General features: G+C 55.2%; 1 protein-coding gene across 10 annotated transcripts in view; it reads left to right on the plus strand.

Annotated features, from left to right (window-relative positions):
• The first annotated feature begins 4,455 nt into the window (after window positions 1-4,455).
• Window positions 4,456-16,772, plus strand: part of LOC102437639 (E3 ubiquitin-protein ligase pellino homolog 3) — a 33,853-nt gene continuing 21,536 nt past the window's right edge. Inside the window, exons 1-9 of one of the 10 annotated variants that reach the window (XM_014467005.2) lie at window positions 4,459-4,614; window positions 5,746-5,895; window positions 6,278-6,322; window positions 6,434-6,505; window positions 8,756-8,885; window positions 9,908-10,009; window positions 10,809-11,003; window positions 11,319-11,507; window positions 12,990-15,753. In XM_014467005.2, the coding sequence (XP_014322491.1) occupies window positions 5,747-5,895; window positions 6,278-6,322; window positions 6,434-6,505; window positions 8,756-8,885; window positions 9,908-10,009; window positions 10,809-11,003; window positions 11,319-11,507; window positions 12,990-13,559 (1,452 nt within the window). In that variant the 5' untranslated portion in view covers window positions 4,459-4,614; window position 5,746 and the 3' untranslated portion in view covers window positions 13,560-15,753. Of the gene's footprint in view, window positions 4,615-5,745; window positions 5,896-6,277; window positions 6,323-6,433; window positions 6,506-7,287; window positions 8,160-8,755; window positions 8,886-9,907; window positions 10,010-10,808; window positions 11,044-11,318; window positions 11,508-12,989; window positions 15,754-16,772 lie in introns of those variants that run through there. The other 9 variants (XM_006101601.3, XM_006101602.3, XM_023765066.1 and 6 more) reach the window with 9 other exon arrangements.

Genomic DNA, 16,772 nt, shown 5'->3' on the forward strand with positions numbered 1-16,772 from the left:
GCAAGTCCCATCACCTCTGTAGGCCTCACTTTTCTCAACTGTGAAATAATAATAATAATAATAATAATAATAATAATAATAATAATACCTACCACCCAGAACTGTTGAGAGAATTTAATGAGATTACCCAGGTAAGGTGCTTAGCGCAGGTCTGGCATGTGATGTATGGTAAGCACTCTCTAAGGGTTAACTATTATTATTGTCACTTCAGACTTTATCTTTCCTTGGCTGAACACTCAGGACAGCCCCCTTTATGGTCTCTCTGCCTCCATTCTTGCCCCATCAATCTATCCTCTCCAACTCAGCGAGTGTCAGTTCCCTAAAACTTGTCAATGTCATTGCAGCTTCTTTTCCCAGAGTGTGGGTCTTGGTCCATCTGAGACACTTATTAAAATTCAGTTTTCTGGGATCCTCCTCCAGTCCCAGGGGACCCTCCTGAGACTCACTGCTTTGTAAACTAAAGTCTACACTTGTTGGTATGGGATTCAAGACCCTGGAGCTAGCCAACTTCTCCATCCTGCTACTCCCTACCTCACACCATACCCTCAGCCACACCAGAGTGTGCACTTCCCTGCCACTCTTCGCTGGGGCAGAAAACGAGGCTCCTGGAAGGCCTGTCCACAGCCTTGAGCACTAGTGTAGACATGGCTGTTGGAATCCAGAGGCAGAAAAATGGTCTTCCGGTGGCCACCCTGCCAGGAGTATACGGGGGTCACCCCCTTCCCTGAGGCCCAGGCTTCCTTCTGTAAGACAGTGGCACCCAATGACCTTCTTGGATATTGGTTACTGGACTGTGAGCCTGGTAAGTTCTGATCCCCAGATAGCATGTGGCCTGGGAGTTGGAGGCCCTGCATTTCAATCCCCTCTCTGGCTGTGGCTCAGGTTTTTTCATGGCTGCCTGGATCTCAGGCTCCCAATGGTTCAAAGCAGGGGTGGAAACAGGTCACCTGTCCACCGCTTCCTGCTGGAATATTCTAGGGTTCTAAGCTTGCTTTTTGCTCTTATGCTATTCCCACTATCATTGTTTCTTGTGGCTTCCTGATTCCAAACCTGTGTTGCTTGTGCCTGATGTGGGGAGGCTGGGGTCCAGATTTCAGCTGCCAGCCTATAGGGGCTAGTACTGCCACACAGAAGGTGGCACACCCACACGAAAGACCTCAAATACCCTTTCTCTAGCCCCACCCTTGTGCTTGTACATTTTCTCTGCCCGGTCAGAAACAGGGAAGATGGGAAAAAAGACCTCATCTTCCCCCCACCCACCTCCAATCTCTGACTCTCACTTTCCAGTGGGAATCCCTTTGCCTGTTACCAAGTCGGGGACTCGTATGCAGTCTGTGCAGCCTACTCTTCTGGCTTCCCCCCCTTTCTAATGAGTGGCTAATTGGCTTGGAAAAGACTGCCTTTAGTGAAAGAGACCTCTCCAAAGTTTTCAACAGCTGTGCAAGACTATAAAGGGAATTAAAAATCCTAGATCAGAGAGAGGTTAGCAAGATTTTTTTCTGTAACAGCCAGAGAGTAAATGGCTTACGATCTCTGTTGGAATTCCAAGTCTCTCCTTATAGTGTGAAAGCAGTGCTCGGACTCTGCTCAGACTGTGAGAGAGGCCCACAAGGCCAGGCTGGCCTCACAGGCTCTGTCCAAGCTCGGCTCTCCGAGCGAGGTCCCGGCGGCCAGAGCCCAGCCTAGCCTCAGAGTCTCTATTTTTCTCTCTCTGTTCTTCTCTCTTTTCCTCTCTCTAAAAATCAATAAATAAACAGCCCTAGCCGGTTTGACTCAGTGGATAGAGCGTTGGCCTGGGGACTAAAGGGTCCCAGGTTTGATTCCGGTTGAGGGCATGTACCTTGGTTGCAGGCACATCCCCAGTAGGGGGTGTGCAGGAGGCAGCTGATCAATGTTTCTGACTCTCTATCCCTCTCCCTTCCTCTCTGTAAAAAAATCAATAAAATATATTTTAAAAAAATAAACAATTTTAGTTAAAAAAAAAAAAGGAATAAACTTGTATCTTGTTCCTCTCTTTGTCTCCCCCCCTTTTTTGAAGCAATAGGGTTAAGATCTAGATAGAAGGGAGGGGCTGAACAAAGGGATTTCAGAACAATACTGCATTTAAAAAATATATTTTTTCATTGATTTCAGAGAGGAAGGGAAAGGGAGAGGGAGATAGAAACACCAATGATGAGAATCATCAATCGGCTGCCTCCTGCACGCCCCCCACTGGGGATCAAGCCTGCAACCCAGGCATGTGCCCTTGACCGGAATGGAACCTGGGACCTTTCAGTCCACAGGCCGATGCTTTATCCACTGAGCCAAACTAGCCAGGGCTACTGCATTTTTAAAAATTATTGGTATTACAGATGTTCCCCAGCCTTCCCCTTTTGAATACTGCAAGTTTTTATCCCACTACGGGTAGATATTAAATTATTTCCATTTTATAAATAAGGATACTGAGGATAGAGAGATTAAGAAACTGGAGTTCTTGGCATAGAACATGGGAGTTAGAGCCAGAAACCAAGGCTGAAACTTGGGCATCTGTGTCTGCTGGTGGTATCCAGCTGTCCCTTCTTCTCCCCTATGTGGACAGTGCTGGGATCAGTCCCATCTCAGGCTTCTGGAGGCCCCTTACGGTCTGGCTGTGCCCACCATGCAGCTCTGATCCTCGTTGATTCCAGCACTCTATGGCAGGAGAAATCACTGTCTTCCTGGTGTTGGGTGGTAGCACTGGGCTCTGGACAAACCTCAGCTCTATACTTAACTTGCTGTGTATCTCCCCGTTGCCAAAAATAAAAAAAAAAAAAGAGTCTCACTTTTCTCAGTTGTAAACTGAGGTATCTAATAGTAACCCAGCACACGTTCACTGGGCCTGCTCTGGCAGACAATGTGCTAGAAGCTGGGAGTGCAAAGGGGAGTGAGGCTGTCCCTATGTCCTAATGGAGCTGTGCCTACCTGGCATGGGAGAGGGCATACTGTAGGCATTCAGGGAGGGAGGCTGTCTTGTGGTGCAGGATTTGCATGACCTGCTGCTGGCAGCCCAGCAGTCCAGCTTGCTCAGTGGTGTTTCCTTCTGATCAACGAGTGCCTTTGTCCCTAAAGGACTTGCTGTCTGCGGCTTTCTTGTCTCATCTGACAGAGGGCCCCGGAACAGATGGCAAAGCAGTTGGTATCCTCGGCTATTTTTGGTGGGGGAGTCAGTGGGATGTGAACATGGTGGGGCCCAGGTGGTCTCAGACACTGGGAGCTTCACAAGCAACAAGTTGGGGTGGGGGGAGGATGCTCCCTCCAGGATTTTGTGGGCAAATTCACGTACCTTTCACGACAGGGCCAAAGGCCATTTCCTCTGTGCAACCTTGTTTGATTTCTGCAATGGAGCACACACTCACTCCAAAGATGCAGGTTAAGAATCCATCCTCTAAGCGCCCCCCATTTCTTGATTATGGCTCCAAACATACTGAGAGATAGTGACCTAAAGGGATCTCATCTGATGCGTCTCTGGGCCTCTCCTGCTCTGAGCCCACCTGCCTCTCCCAGTTATCACAGGTAAGGAAGTTAGGAGTCCAGACTTTGGAATCACACCGCTGAAATCCACTCCTGTCTCCTTTCTAGCAGAATAACCGTGACCAAGTTTGTAAATCTGTTTTCTCATCCGTAAAACAGGTGATTATCGTGCCTGCCTCCCAGAAATTAAAGGCTTGTTTTGCTCAAAGTACAGTGGATAGCTACCTGTGCAGGCCCATAGATGAGATATCTTTCGCGCCAAGGCCCGCAAGGGGTTGTGGGCCCTCCATCCCTTTTGTGGCATTTCGCTTGGTGTGTGCGTGCCAGCCGGCGGGAGGGAGGTGTTCCTGGGCACCAGGGGGTCCAGAGGGGCCAGAAGTCACCCAGGGAGAAGAGAGGGGCCGGGCTGGGCTGGAAGAAAAGGTCTGCGACATAGCGGCTTTCCGCGGCCTCCCTGCAGACGCACAACTCTCCCCCCCCCCCCCCCCCCCCCCCCGTCCGCCTCCTCTAGTATTTTCCTTCTCCCTCTCCTTCCCGCTCCAGCTCTCTCCTCTAATTCTGCGGCTTCCCCAAGTAGAAGGTGGGTGTGGGGGGGCGGGGGAAAGAGAGCCCCTGGACTAATGTGGGGAGAGGGGCCTCCTGCCCAGACTGCGGTGGAGGAGGGGGCGCCCAGGTCTTTGGGGGGACCCGGGAAATCCCCAGAAATAAGGGCGGGATCTGGGTAGCCCGAACTAGGCTGCCAGGGAGTCGCCGAACCCGCAACGGTAGTCCACGGAGTTCCTGAGACAGCGGCGACTGGGACTTCCAGTGCAGGGGGCGGGGTCAGAGGGGGCGTGGTCTTCCAGGAAGGGGCGGTGCTCAGGTCATTAGGGCTAAACTTCGCCGCAAGGGGCGGAGTCTAGAGTGGGCGGGGCTTTCCTGGAGGCGGGCCAGGGGCGGGGCATCGGGACGGGAGGTGGAGCGTGGAGGTGCGCGCTGGTCCCCCTCCCTCGGACCCGGGTGTCCACGTGACGAGGCAACGCGGAGCCGCCACGGGCCGGGCCCATCCCGCCGCAGCGGCCCCGGGGCCGAGCAGAGTCGAGGTGCGGAGGGATCGGTGCAGAGCGGACCCCGGAGCGCGGCCAGGTGAGGCCGCCTGGGCGGAGGGGGCGGGGGCTGCGCCGGGCGGGCCCTGGCGGGTGCAGGGGGCGTGTTTGCATGTCTGGGGGCGGCAGGGGGAGTGGGTCCGAGGGCGAGCGCCTGTGGCTGTTTGGGCGCTCGCGCCTGCTGTCGCGGGACCAGGGTTGGCTCTGCGCCGGTCCTGGTTCTGCTCGCGGGGCTCGGGGTGTGCGGGACTGTGCGTGCACGCGCGTGTTTGTGTGGAGGGGCCCCGGGCGTGTATCTGCGTATGCGCTGGGCCGTCATTGTGCCTGGCCCGGGTGCGGGGCGCGGGCCTGCCCGGCGCAGCCCCTCCTGCGCGGGTGTTTTCCAAACAGGCTTCCTGCGGAGATGGGCTCTGCTGCAGCCGTAGCTGGAGGGGGGAGCGCCGCCCCCACAGGCCTCCAGAGACCCAGACAGCCCGGGGACTGCAGACAGACACCTGAGGGAGGAAGGGGGCGCGCACCCGGGATGGGTCCAGAGGCCTGGCCAGAGGGCGAGGCCAAGATGGACAGGCTGAGGCAGATGGATAGGGAAGTGGAGGTGGACAAACGGGCGGAGATGGGGAAGAAGGTGGGAAGGGAGGTGGTGAAAAGGACAGAGGCGGGGAGGACGGAGAGTCATTGAGAAAGCAGACAGACAGAGGCCAGACCTGCGAAGAGGCGGAAAGATTAAAAAGGACAGATTCCAATAACCTGCCAGAAGGAAGGTCCTGGGGCTGAGAGCTAAACCCAGGAGCCAAGTCTGAGATGAGGAGTTAAGGACCCCCAACTCCTGGGGTACGCTTCTTCCAAAAACATCCCAGACTGGGGTCCTGGCCAAAAAGAAGCCTCTGGCCATCCCAAGTTAGTTCACCCCTCCGACCCCACCAAATTTTCCCATCCTCTGTGGGCTTCTCCCTCTTGGTTCCATTCCACCTATCAACTCCCTTCCCTGGTATCCCAGCAACCCAGGGCAGTTTAGGAGAGGCAGAGGTGAAGTGGTTGCCATAGCAACAGAGGCGGTGAAAGGTCATTCTGGCATTAGCCTAGGTGGCCCAGCAGCAGGCCAGAGCTGGCATTGAGGGGGGATGGGATGGGAGGCTACAAAATTCTTTTTCTCCTCTCCCATTTTGCCCAGAATGGTGCTGGAAGGAAACCCCGACGTGGGGTCCCCCCGAACCTCAGACCTCCAGCACCCTGGGAGCCAGGGCTCCTGCATCCTCTCTTCTGGTGAAGATGTGCAGCCAGGCGAGGAGCCCATCAAGTATGGCGAACTCATCGTCCTGGGGTGAGCGTCCCTGGCCCAGGTGGGGTGGGGCACCAGGCTCCCTGCAGGGCAACCAAACCAAGGGCCCCAGTCCTCCCCGTCTATGACCTTCTGCTCTTTGTCCTTCCTCACCTTCCCAGCTGAGAGACAGAGTTGACCAAACCCACTCAATTCATAATTGTTATTTTATCTTCCCATTTTTCATAAATTACGAAGACAACTCTTAGCTACCCACCTGTTTCTGATCAGAAAAAAGTAACACAGCTGCCTTTCATGAACCACCTTGTGAGTGTGTAGTTTGAGGTGAAGAACTCTGGTTCTCTATCAAAATTGCTTGGTTCAAATCCTGCCTCTGCAAGTTGTTTAACTTCCCTCTGCCTCCGTTTTCCCCTTTTACAAATAGGGATGATGATAATACCTCAGAGGGTTGTTGGAAGGAAGAAATAAGGTGATTGCTGTAAAGCACGTAGAACAGTGCTTGGCACGTATCAAGTGTTCTGAGAGGCAGGCCTGTGCCAAGCCCTTTCATGGACATTATTTCATTTCAATCTTCACAAAGATGCTGTGAGGAAGGAGGTGAGGAAACCGAGGCTCAGAGAGGGGAAGTGACTGGTCCAAGGGCACACAGCTGGTAAGTGGCAGGGCTGGGATTTGGATCCAGGTTTCTTACTCTAGGTCTAGTGCACTTTCACTAAAGCCACGGCTGGTTTTCACGCTACAGATGAGAGAACTGAGGCCAGAAGAGAGGAAGTGATGTGAGTTGGTGGCTGGGTAGACTTCCTGGTCTCTGCCTGGTCAGGATCCCTGCAACAACCACTTTGCTTTCCCCCCAGACACAGATCCCTCCTTCTCCCCCATGAATACTTCCTTCTGGCCTTTCTCTCTGCCATCTGCCCTGAAGAAAATATCCGAGAAGCTATATTATCATTATGATGATTTTGTAGAAATAATACTGGCTACTGTTTGTTGACATACACATGCCATGTGCTTTAAAATTTTTTTTTTATTGATTTCAGAGAGGAAGGGAGAGAGAGAGAGAGAGAGAGAGAGAGAGAGAGAAACATCAATGATGAGAGAGAATCCCTGATCAGCTGCCTCCTGCATGCCCCCTCCTGAGGATGGACCCCGAAACTTGGGCATGAAATCAAACCGTGACCTCCTGGTTCATAGGTCAACACTCAACCACTGAGCCACACCGGCCAGGCCCATGTGCTTTTAACAATAATAATAGCTAACATTTATTAAGGGTCTGCTATATATATGCCAAACTCTGTGGCAAGCATTTTTAAATGCTTTATCTCATTTAGTTTTCACAATGAACCCACAGGCAGCCCCTGATAAATTAGCCCCATTTTACAGAGGTCATGTGATAAATGGACAAGCCAGGATTTCAGCTAGGCCTTCTGAACCCCAGCCTGTGTCCTGAACTGTCCCACCCCATATGTGGGAGGAGCTTACAAGGGTAAGAGTGATGCCCCTCTCAGGGGTGCTTGCCTTAGAATAGCAGCTGCTTGGTGTTCCAAAGTCAGGGCTGTCTTTGCAGATGGAGGTGAGACCAGTGATGGGGGAGAGCGCAGACCTAGGGTCAGGTCCTCTTGACAGCTGGTGGTTCAATGCTGAGCATTGAAGCCCATACTGGCTGTACATCTGAGCCACCTGGAGAACACATGGAAAGTGGCCAGTGACAGGCCCATCCCACACCTACAGAATCACCATCTCCATGGGTAGGGCCAGGGAATCTGTATTTTAACAAGCTCCTAGAAGGTTCTGATCAAGTGGTCCTTGGCTGTATTTGGCGGCTCTTCATCCTGTCAAACCATCCATTGCTCCCCACTGCTTACAGACTAAAGGCCAGACTCCTCAGCCTGGTTTTCTGGGCCCTTCCACGAACCTCATCTTCTCCTGTTGCACTTCACCACCTGAGTCACCATGCCCTGATCTCATCAAGCTCTGCCAGCCTCAGGGCCATTGCTTACGATGAGCCTTACCTCGAAAAGGGCTTCTGCAGGAGAGGCTGGAGTCAGACCCGAGTTCAAATCTAGACTTTTTCACTTATTGGCCTGGGACCTCGGGCAAGTCATTTTACCTCCCTGAGCCTCAATTTTCCTCATTTGTAAAATGGGAAGAAAGACACTTGCTTGGCAGGACATCGCGCAGGTTCCATTAGGTAATTAATGAAGCACCAGGAACATGGGAGGCTCCAGTACGTGGCAGCAATCAAGTCTGTGACTCACCCCATCCTTGCTTTCCACATCATTCCCTCCGGACAAGAGCTGGAAAGGAAGGTAGAAATTTGATTGAATGGCTGTATGGAGGGCGTGGCATTGTGGGTCTATTTTTTTCTTTCATTCTGGTTTCCAGTAGTACTGTGGTGTCATAAATGGCAGTTTGCTAAAGGTGACTCCTTTCCAGTTCTTCAAGGCCCAGCAGAGGTGTGCTCTCTCCTAGAAACCTGATCCTGGGGCCAGAATTCCCTTCTCCGGCCTCTGGGCTTGTAGTGCACTTGACTTGTGCCTGGGTCATGACAGGTGGCACCCAGGTTCCTTGAAAAGCTGAGGATCCCCCTCTGCCACCACTAGGGCATAGAACTGACCTGTGGTTCATCACTTATGCCACCCCAGTGCCCAGCACCTGGCCGGGCAACGGCTCAGGGGGCCAGGAATCACTGGTTAATTGAATGAAAAATCCTTTCAAGGTGTTCTGACCCAGTCCGCTCCCGAAAGGCCCCACTTTGATCAGTAGGGTCTTCTGGTTGCAGGTGGTCCTAGGGCTTGTTTATTAAGGTAGGATCCGTCCAGAAGTTGGCAGTTCCTACTAGTCTCTCAAAGGCTCACTTGTATCTCTCTCCCTGCAACCTTTGCTTACCTCCCCATATCCACAGCTACAACGGTTGTCTATCCAGTGGGGACAAGGGCCGCCGGCGAAGCCGCCTGGCACTGAACCGCAGGCCACATGCCAACGGAGTGAAGCCAGACGTCATGCACCATATCTCCACGCCGCTCGTCTCCAAGGCAAGCAGCTTCTCCCAGCAGACCCGGGTAGCGGTCCTGCCCTTGCTGCCCACACCCCACTGGAGCCCAGAGCTCACTGTGTCTTTACTCATTGCCTCCTGGGCTGCCAGAGAAATGGCGCTGGTGGGAGAGCCTTTGCAGGGTGCACCGTTCTTTCCAGTTTGCGAAGCATTTCCTTCACCACCAGACGCCATCCACTGGACAGTTAGCAGCATTATGTATTTATTTATTTAATATTTGTATTGATTTCAGAGAGAGGGAGAGAGAGATAGAAACATCAACGATGAGAGAGAATCATTGATCAGGTGTCTCCTGCACGCCCCACACTGGGGATCTACCCCGCAACCTGGGCATGTGCCCTGACTGGGAATCAAACCGTGACTTCCTAGTTCATAGGTCAACACTCAACCACAGAGCCACGCCAGCCGGGCAGCATTATTTTATTTTATTTTTAATAAATTTTTTATTGATTTCAGAGAGGAAGGGAGAGGGAGAGAGAGACAGAAACATCAATGATGAGAGAGAATCATTGATTGGCTGCCTCCTGCATGCCCCCCACTGGGGATCGAGCCTGCAACCTGGGCATGTGCCCTTGACTGGAATTGAAACAGGGATCCTTCAGTCCACAGGCTGACGCTCTATCCACTGAGCCAAACCAGCGAGGGCTAATTTTAGAGGCAGCCCAGGGTCAGAGAGGGGACATGAGAGTCACACAGCAATGACAAAGGAAAAGCCTTTGGGTTAGAATCGGGGCTCTGCTCTTTCCTGCTCCATGACTAGGCCAATTTCTTCTCTCTGAGCTGCTGTTCCCTCAGCTGTACAATGGGAGTGATAACCATGTCTCCTGGTTGGGGTGACTGGAGCGAGCACAGAAGGTAACCTGTGTGAGTGCTGGCTGCGCCTCACACCTCTGCAAAGGGTAGAACCACCATTCCCCGGGAGTGGCCGCTGGCCTCGGCCCCAGCTTCTAGTTCAAAGGCTCACCCTTCTCATGGCCGCTCACTCTTCTTTCCCCCCACCAGGCACTGAGTAACCGGGGCCAGCACAGCATCTCGTACACACTGTCCCGGAGCCATTCGGTCATAGTCGAATACACACATGACAGTGACACAGACATGTTCCAGGTATGCTCAGGCCCTTCTGCAGGCCTCCTGGCCACCAGCCTCAATGGTCGGCTCTACACACCTTCCAGGGGGAGGCTGGGGACCGAAGGCCCTGGGGAAGGTGCTTTGGGGGCCTTAGTGCAGTTGACCTCTCTTCAGATGAGGAAGCAGGACATCCCAGCAAGGGTCACACAGCAGGTCGTCGCTGTATCAAGATTCAAACCCCAGACCGGACGCCCCAGCTGTGGGAGGACATACAGTTTAGGGGTTCAGAGTGCCGTGTGAGAGTCACAGAGAGGAAGGGAGGATCCGATCCACCTGGCTCGGATCCCAGCTCCGTTGCTTACTAGCTTGGTGGCTTTGAGAAAGAGTCACCTACGCTCTCCAGGCCTTGCTTACCTCATCGCTCAGGTGGGGCCCAGAATAGTACCCGCCCGAGGAGTTATTGGGAAGATTAACTGAGATATGGCGCAGAAAATGCTTAGCCAGGAGCCTGGCATATAGTAAACACTACAGATTCATTAGTTCTGCTAATATGTGAGCACTTCCAGACCATGGCTATCACCCTTTCACTGTGCAGTCAGCAAATCGGCCAGTTTTTATTGAGGGGGATGCTCCCCAGAGCTTTGGGGGAGGTGAGGGCGAAGCCCTGGACCTTAGCAACTGGACTTGGAGCTCCCCGGGGACTTGAGATGGTGCTGCCCCCTCATTATTTGGTGACTCTGCATGCAGAGCAGCTACCAGGAACCCCGGGGGTGGGAAGCCGGGGGATGGACCTGTACACACGGCATCCCTGTGCTTGCCTTCCCCTTCCTCACAGATCGGCCGCTCCACAGAGAACATGATCGACTTTGTGGTAACAGACACGTCTCCTGGAGGAGGGGTGACCGAGGGCCCCTCTCCCCAGAGCACCATCTCCCGCTATGCCTGCCGCATCCTGTGTGACCGCCGGCCGCCCTATACTGCCCGCATCTATGCCGCCGGCTTCGATGCCTCCAGCAACATCTTCCTTGGAGTGAGTGAGCCCCAGGCAGGGCCCAGCGCTTCATCTGAGAGTGAGCTGTGGGGTAGGCTGGGGAGGGGCAGCATCCTGGGGTGATGGACCAGCCCTCAGTAATCATAACTCTGACCTGTGCAGGGCTTAGCACCCCACTTAACCAATGAGCAAAGTGAGGTTCAGAGAGGTCAGATGACGTCCAAGGTCAGGCAGCGCCAACGTTAGTCCCCTCTGGGCTACCTGTGACCTTGAGGATAGAGGGACAGCCCCCCTGGCTCATGACCTGCTGGGGGGCCACTTGAGGGTGTGGTCTGATCCCACGTGTGGTCCCAGGAGCGGGCAGCCAAATGGCGGACCCCCGATGGCCTGATGGACGGCTTAACCACCAATGGGGTCCTGGTGATGCACCCAGCGGGCGGCTTCTCTGAGGACTCGGCCCCAGGTGTCTGGCGGGAGATCTCAGTCTGTGGGAACGTCTATACTCTGAGGGACAGCCGCTCGGCACAGCAGCGGGGGAAGCTGGTAGGTGGTCTGTCCCCTCCCTCCCTCCCCGCGCAGTCATCCTTCCTGGGATCTCCAAATCTGCCCGTCCCCCTGCCCAAGCCAGGAGGTGGTCTCCAGTCCTCCTGCACGAGGGAGCCCCAACAGGCTCCAGGTGCCGCTTGCTGCACAGAGGGGACCAGGCTAACGTCCCCAAGCACCACCCTTGTTGGCGGTCAAGGAAGTGGAGCACACACAGGCACGCCATGCAGTACCAAATGGCTTGCAGTGGTTCTCAACCTTCTGGCCCTTTAAATGCAGTTCCTTACGTTGTGACCCAACCATAAAATTATTTTCGTCGCTACTTCATAACTGTGATGTTGCTACTGTGATGAATCGTCATGTAAATATCGGATATGCAGGATGGTCTTAGGCGACCCCTGTGAAAGGGTTGTTCGACCGCCAAAGGGGTCGCGACCCACAGGTTGAGAACCGCTGGCTTAGAGGATGCCAGCAGCAGAACAAAATCACACGCTCTTATGAGAGTGACGCTTGGCCCATGTGTGAGCAGTTTACAGCCTAAAGTGTTGGCAGTTGGTAACGTGTCTGTCACATTCAGACGGGTTTAGCTTTACTATCCTCTCCCAGCGGGAGGGCCTATGGAGTAGTTCTGACGCAGGTGACAGCGAATGCTCCATGTGGTCCGGATAGGAAGCTAACGTTAGGAGCTGGGAGAGGTCACGTGGCCAAGTTCCTCAATGGGCAACGCAGAGCTCCTTCTGGGTATGAGCGTGTCGGGCAAGGAAATGCAAAACCTCAAGGGAAAACGTGGCTTATCTTTCCAGAGCATCAGTTCTACTGGGAGATTTGGGGAAACATTATTTTTAAAAATTACGCACGCGAATGTGTCACTACCATTCGCTGAGTTCCAGGCACGTTCCAGTTTACATTGATTGACTCATGAGAACCACTTGACATACAGGAAAGTGGAATCCATCTGGAGGGTAAGGAAGTGAAGACACAGAAAGGTCGAGTTACTCCACCAGGCACACAGATTTAGTAACTGGTGAGGCCAGAAATCACACCCAGGCAGTCTAGCTCTAGAGTCCGGGCTTTAACCCAGCCTTTGGGACAGCTGCTGTGAGCTCAGTCCCCAGTAATAGAAGAGTTTCCTGCCTCTGCCACTAGGGGGGAGCCTGGGAAAACTCCGTTTGGGTCCAGACCTGATTTGATGGATGAGGTAACCAAGGCCCACACTGTTGAGTGAGGGACCCTGGGAGCACCTGCCAGCCCTCCTTCTGAGATGGTGCTGCCTGCTTCTCGGTCCTCCCCCCTCCTCTGCCCCAACCCTCCCCTTCTCTGTCCCAGCCACACCCCCTCCCGCCAGCCTGCTCTGACAGTCCAGGGTGCCCTCTCCAGGGAGGTTCTGTGGGATGGATGGGTGGCTAGTCCGGGGAGATGGCTGCCCGATGGTAGGGGCGTGGGGGCCTCTTGGGCAGTCAGGCCCTTCTGCTCCCCTGGCAGGTGGAAAACGAGTCCAATGTGCTGCAGGACGGCTCCCTCATCGACCTGTGTGGGGCCACGCTGCTGTGGCGCACGCCGGCGGGGCTGCTGCGGGCGCCCACGCTGAAGCAGCTGGAGGCCCAGCGGCAGGAAGCCAACGCCGCGCGGCCCCAGTGCCCCGTGGGCCTCAGCACCCTGGCCTTCCCCAGCCCCGCCCGGGGCCGCACGGCGCCTGACAAGCAGCAGCCTTGGGTCTACGTTCGTTGCGGCCATGTCCACGGCTACCACGGCTGGGGCTGTCGGCAAGAGCGGGGTCCCCAGGAGCGCGAGTGTCCTCTCTGCCGTCTCGTGGGGCCCTATGTGCCCCTGTGGCTCGGCCAGGAGGCCGGCCTCTGTCTGGACCCCGGACCACCCAGCCACGCCTTTGCACCCTGCGGCCATGTCTGCTCTGAGAAGACTGCCCGCTACTGGGCCCAGACACCGCTGCCCCATGGCACGCACGCTTTCCATGCCGCCTGCCCCTTCTGTGGGGCCTGGCTCACCGGCGAGCATGGCTGTGTCCGCCTCATTTTCCAGGGACCGCTGGACTAGGCTCCCAGGACCCCCTGCTGCCTCGCCCACCTGCCCACCCAGGTCCCCCACCTCCTGCAGCCTAGAGGGAGCTCTGCATGTGGGACTCTACCTGCTGGCACCTATCCACACCACGTGGACGCATCGGATGGGCTGTGCCCCTCCCCTTTTCACCCAAAGGTGTTCCTGAGGCCCGTACTCCAGCCAGAATGACGGGGTCCTCAGCACCAGCTCTGTCCTGGCCTGATGGGAGAAAGCCCACCCCCATCCCTGACCCCTCCTGGGGTGTCTCACATCACGCCGCCTACACTGTGCCACTGGGGGAGTGAAAGGGCCCTGGGCCCCTGACCCCCAGTTTAGGCTGGCTGTGCCCGGAGCCTGCTGACCCAGCTTCAGCTGTTCCCCCTGCTGCTGCCGTGGGGTTCTGTAAACCTTGCTGCTCAGCTGCCCTCACCAACCCCACGTGTCCCGCATGTGTGCCGTGCCCCAGCCCCTGACGGAGTTCCAGGCGGGCGGCAGGCTGGGACCAGCCTCTGCTGATACCACTGTGGGCTGGACTCCATGCCAGGTGGGTTCTGGGGACACAAAGACAATCAGGCCTGGTCCCTGCCTGGTGGAGTACACAGCCTAGTGGACGACAGACCGCATTGCCGAATGACAGCATGGCTTCCTGTGTGCCCGGTCGGAGAGTTACCAGAGGCTGCAGTGCGGGTCTCACTGGCAGGTGGAAAAGTGAGGGAGGGTCACAGGGGAGGTGGCATAGGAGCTCAGGGATCCCCCACAGGAAGGGGAGGGTGCCCTTGGCAGGAGGGAGAGGGAACACAGGCTCAGAGGTAAGGACGCAGGAACTGAGTGGGGTTCAGAGTGGCTGGAGCCGGGGCTCCCGGAGGGCAGGAGGTTGGGGCTGTGCTGACAGGGAAGATGCTGGATGGAGGATTCGGAACCTCATTTGCGGACAGTCAGGAGCCGAGGGAGGAGAGAGGACTCGCAGTTCCAGAGCTTTGGCTGTGATATAAGGGCTACCATTCCCGAATGCCCACTTGTGCCCCGCACTGTGCTAATGATAATAATAACTATGTTCATCGATCACTCACCAGGCATCGGGCTCTGCTTCTCAGAGGTTCGGGTATTTAATCCTCCTGGGAACCCAGGGAGGGAGGTGTTACCATTCCTATTTATGGGCAGATTAAGGCACGTGCTCCACGTCCCGCTGCTAGGAAGTGGCCAGGTCAGATTCCCGCCCACGGCTGCCTGCCTGGACGCAGGGCCTGCCCTCTTCTCCATTACACGGTGCTGCTTTCCTTGAACTGGGTGGGAGCCGTGGGGAGGGCAGCCCAGGTGAGGGGAGCAGCCTGGCACAGGTGCGGCCCGGAAAATGGGCCGGGTGTGGAGGGGGCAGAAAAGAGGAGAGAGGGTGGGGACATTGGACTGGGGCCTGGTGGGCTGTGGTTGCCATGGAGGCCAATCTGAATCGGATCCCTGAGAGCCAAGACAAGCTGGAGGTGCTGCTGAGGTTGTCCCCAGACTATGTCTAGGGCAACGGTTGCCAACCGGTGGTCCGTGAGGTCCGAAAGGTTGGTGACCGCTGCTCTAGGGGGAGTGAGCTAGGGCAACAGGTAGACAGAGGTTCTGGAGATATAAAAACCTGAAGAAGAGGCTCTGAATACAAGCCTGACCTGGACATCATCCCCAGTGGAAGATGGCTGTCTTAGGGAGTGCAGATTCCTGGGGGGCCAGGGGGGGGGGGAGGACGGCCGCCCCAGGCCGCACAGACAGTGGGAGCACAGAGACCCGACCTGGGGCTATTGAGAGGACAGAGGGCCCCCATGAGTGGTGAGAGGGGGATGTGATCAGCCTTGCCTCCAGAGCATCACACTGCCAGAGTAGGGGAGCCCCGCTGGGGATGCTGGGAGGGGTATGGGAGCATGGCGGCTCCTACACACACACACAGCACTAGGAATCCAACTCTACCCAGTGGTTTTCTCTCGACCCGGTTGGGAACCAGATGGGAACATCCTGGTCCCAGGTCTAGCAGGGAATCTCAGACTCTGGAAGAGAGATGAGCAACGGGCACAGGCACAACCCCAAGGAGAACTCAGAAGTGTTGGTGGAGGGGATCAGACAGCCCTGGTCTGGGCCCAGCTCTGCCCTTTTCCACTCCTGGAGTCTCCGTTTCCTCGGTTGTTAAATGGAATAAAAGTCCCGTCACCAGGTGGTTGTGAATTATGGAGGGTACCTGTAATACAGTAGGTACTTAATGTTCTTTCCTCACCCGTCTCTTCTTCATTCCCATGAGAAGAGACAAGGCTGGGACAGTCAGGACTCCAGGTGTGTGTGTGTGTGTGTGTGTGTGTGTGTGTGTGTGTGTGTTGAGGCAGGTGGAGTCTGAGGAAGGCTGAATCCCAGTTCAGGGACACCGGAGGACATGCTAGATGGCCTTAGGGAAGTCGATGAACCTATTAGCCTCAGTTTCCCCATCTGTACAATAGGTAAAATAATGATATCCTATTTCAAGGTTTTTTGCAAAATTAAATGAGAGCCTCCATGTCCAGCTGCTAGTACAGGACCCCAGTGAGGCTCGGAGTAGCTAGGATCAGAAAAAGGCAGCTTGTTGAGGCTCCCAGGGGTACTGGGGTCTTTTTTTGGCCTGAATTGCCCACTGGTGGCAGTGGACAGCACCTCCTTTACTGGTGTACATTTCAACTCCACCCCCGTCAGGAAGAAAGATTTTATACTCAAAGACCATGAAAATGAGGCACAAGAAAGAAGGGTGTCATTCCTAAGGACATAGACCAATTTATTGAGCTCCTCCTATGATCATCATCAGCGCGAACAGTTGCACTGTTGTGCCAAGCAGAGCTTGGGCACCTTTCTGAACAAGCAGCTGGTGCTCACGTTGGGCAGATGTTGCTTTGGGGCAAGACGTGTGGCAAAGCCAAGACAGGCAAGGAGGGGATGTGGATTTCAGGTGCCCCCTTCTCCTGCATCCTCTCTGCACAACACTAGGGGGCAGCACTAACCAGTCCACACTTCACTGAAGCTGACATCCCTCAGAGTGGAAACAAGTATCAGCCCAGTTTTTCTGCCAACACTCAGAGAGGTAAAGCGACCCAACCAAGGACACAGCCGGTAGGCGGTGGAGGCCAGATTCACTTCAGATGGCCTGACTCCGCCTCCACTCTGATCGGGGCCCTCACAATACTCCCCTAGGTCCCAGCTGGGCCCCAGGCACTT

This window comes from Myotis lucifugus, unplaced genomic scaffold, assembly GCF_000147115.1.
Source record: "Myotis lucifugus unplaced genomic scaffold, Myoluc2.0 scaffold_373, whole genome shotgun sequence".
NCBI classification, from domain to species: Eukaryota; Metazoa; Chordata; class Mammalia; order Chiroptera; family Vespertilionidae; genus Myotis; species Myotis lucifugus.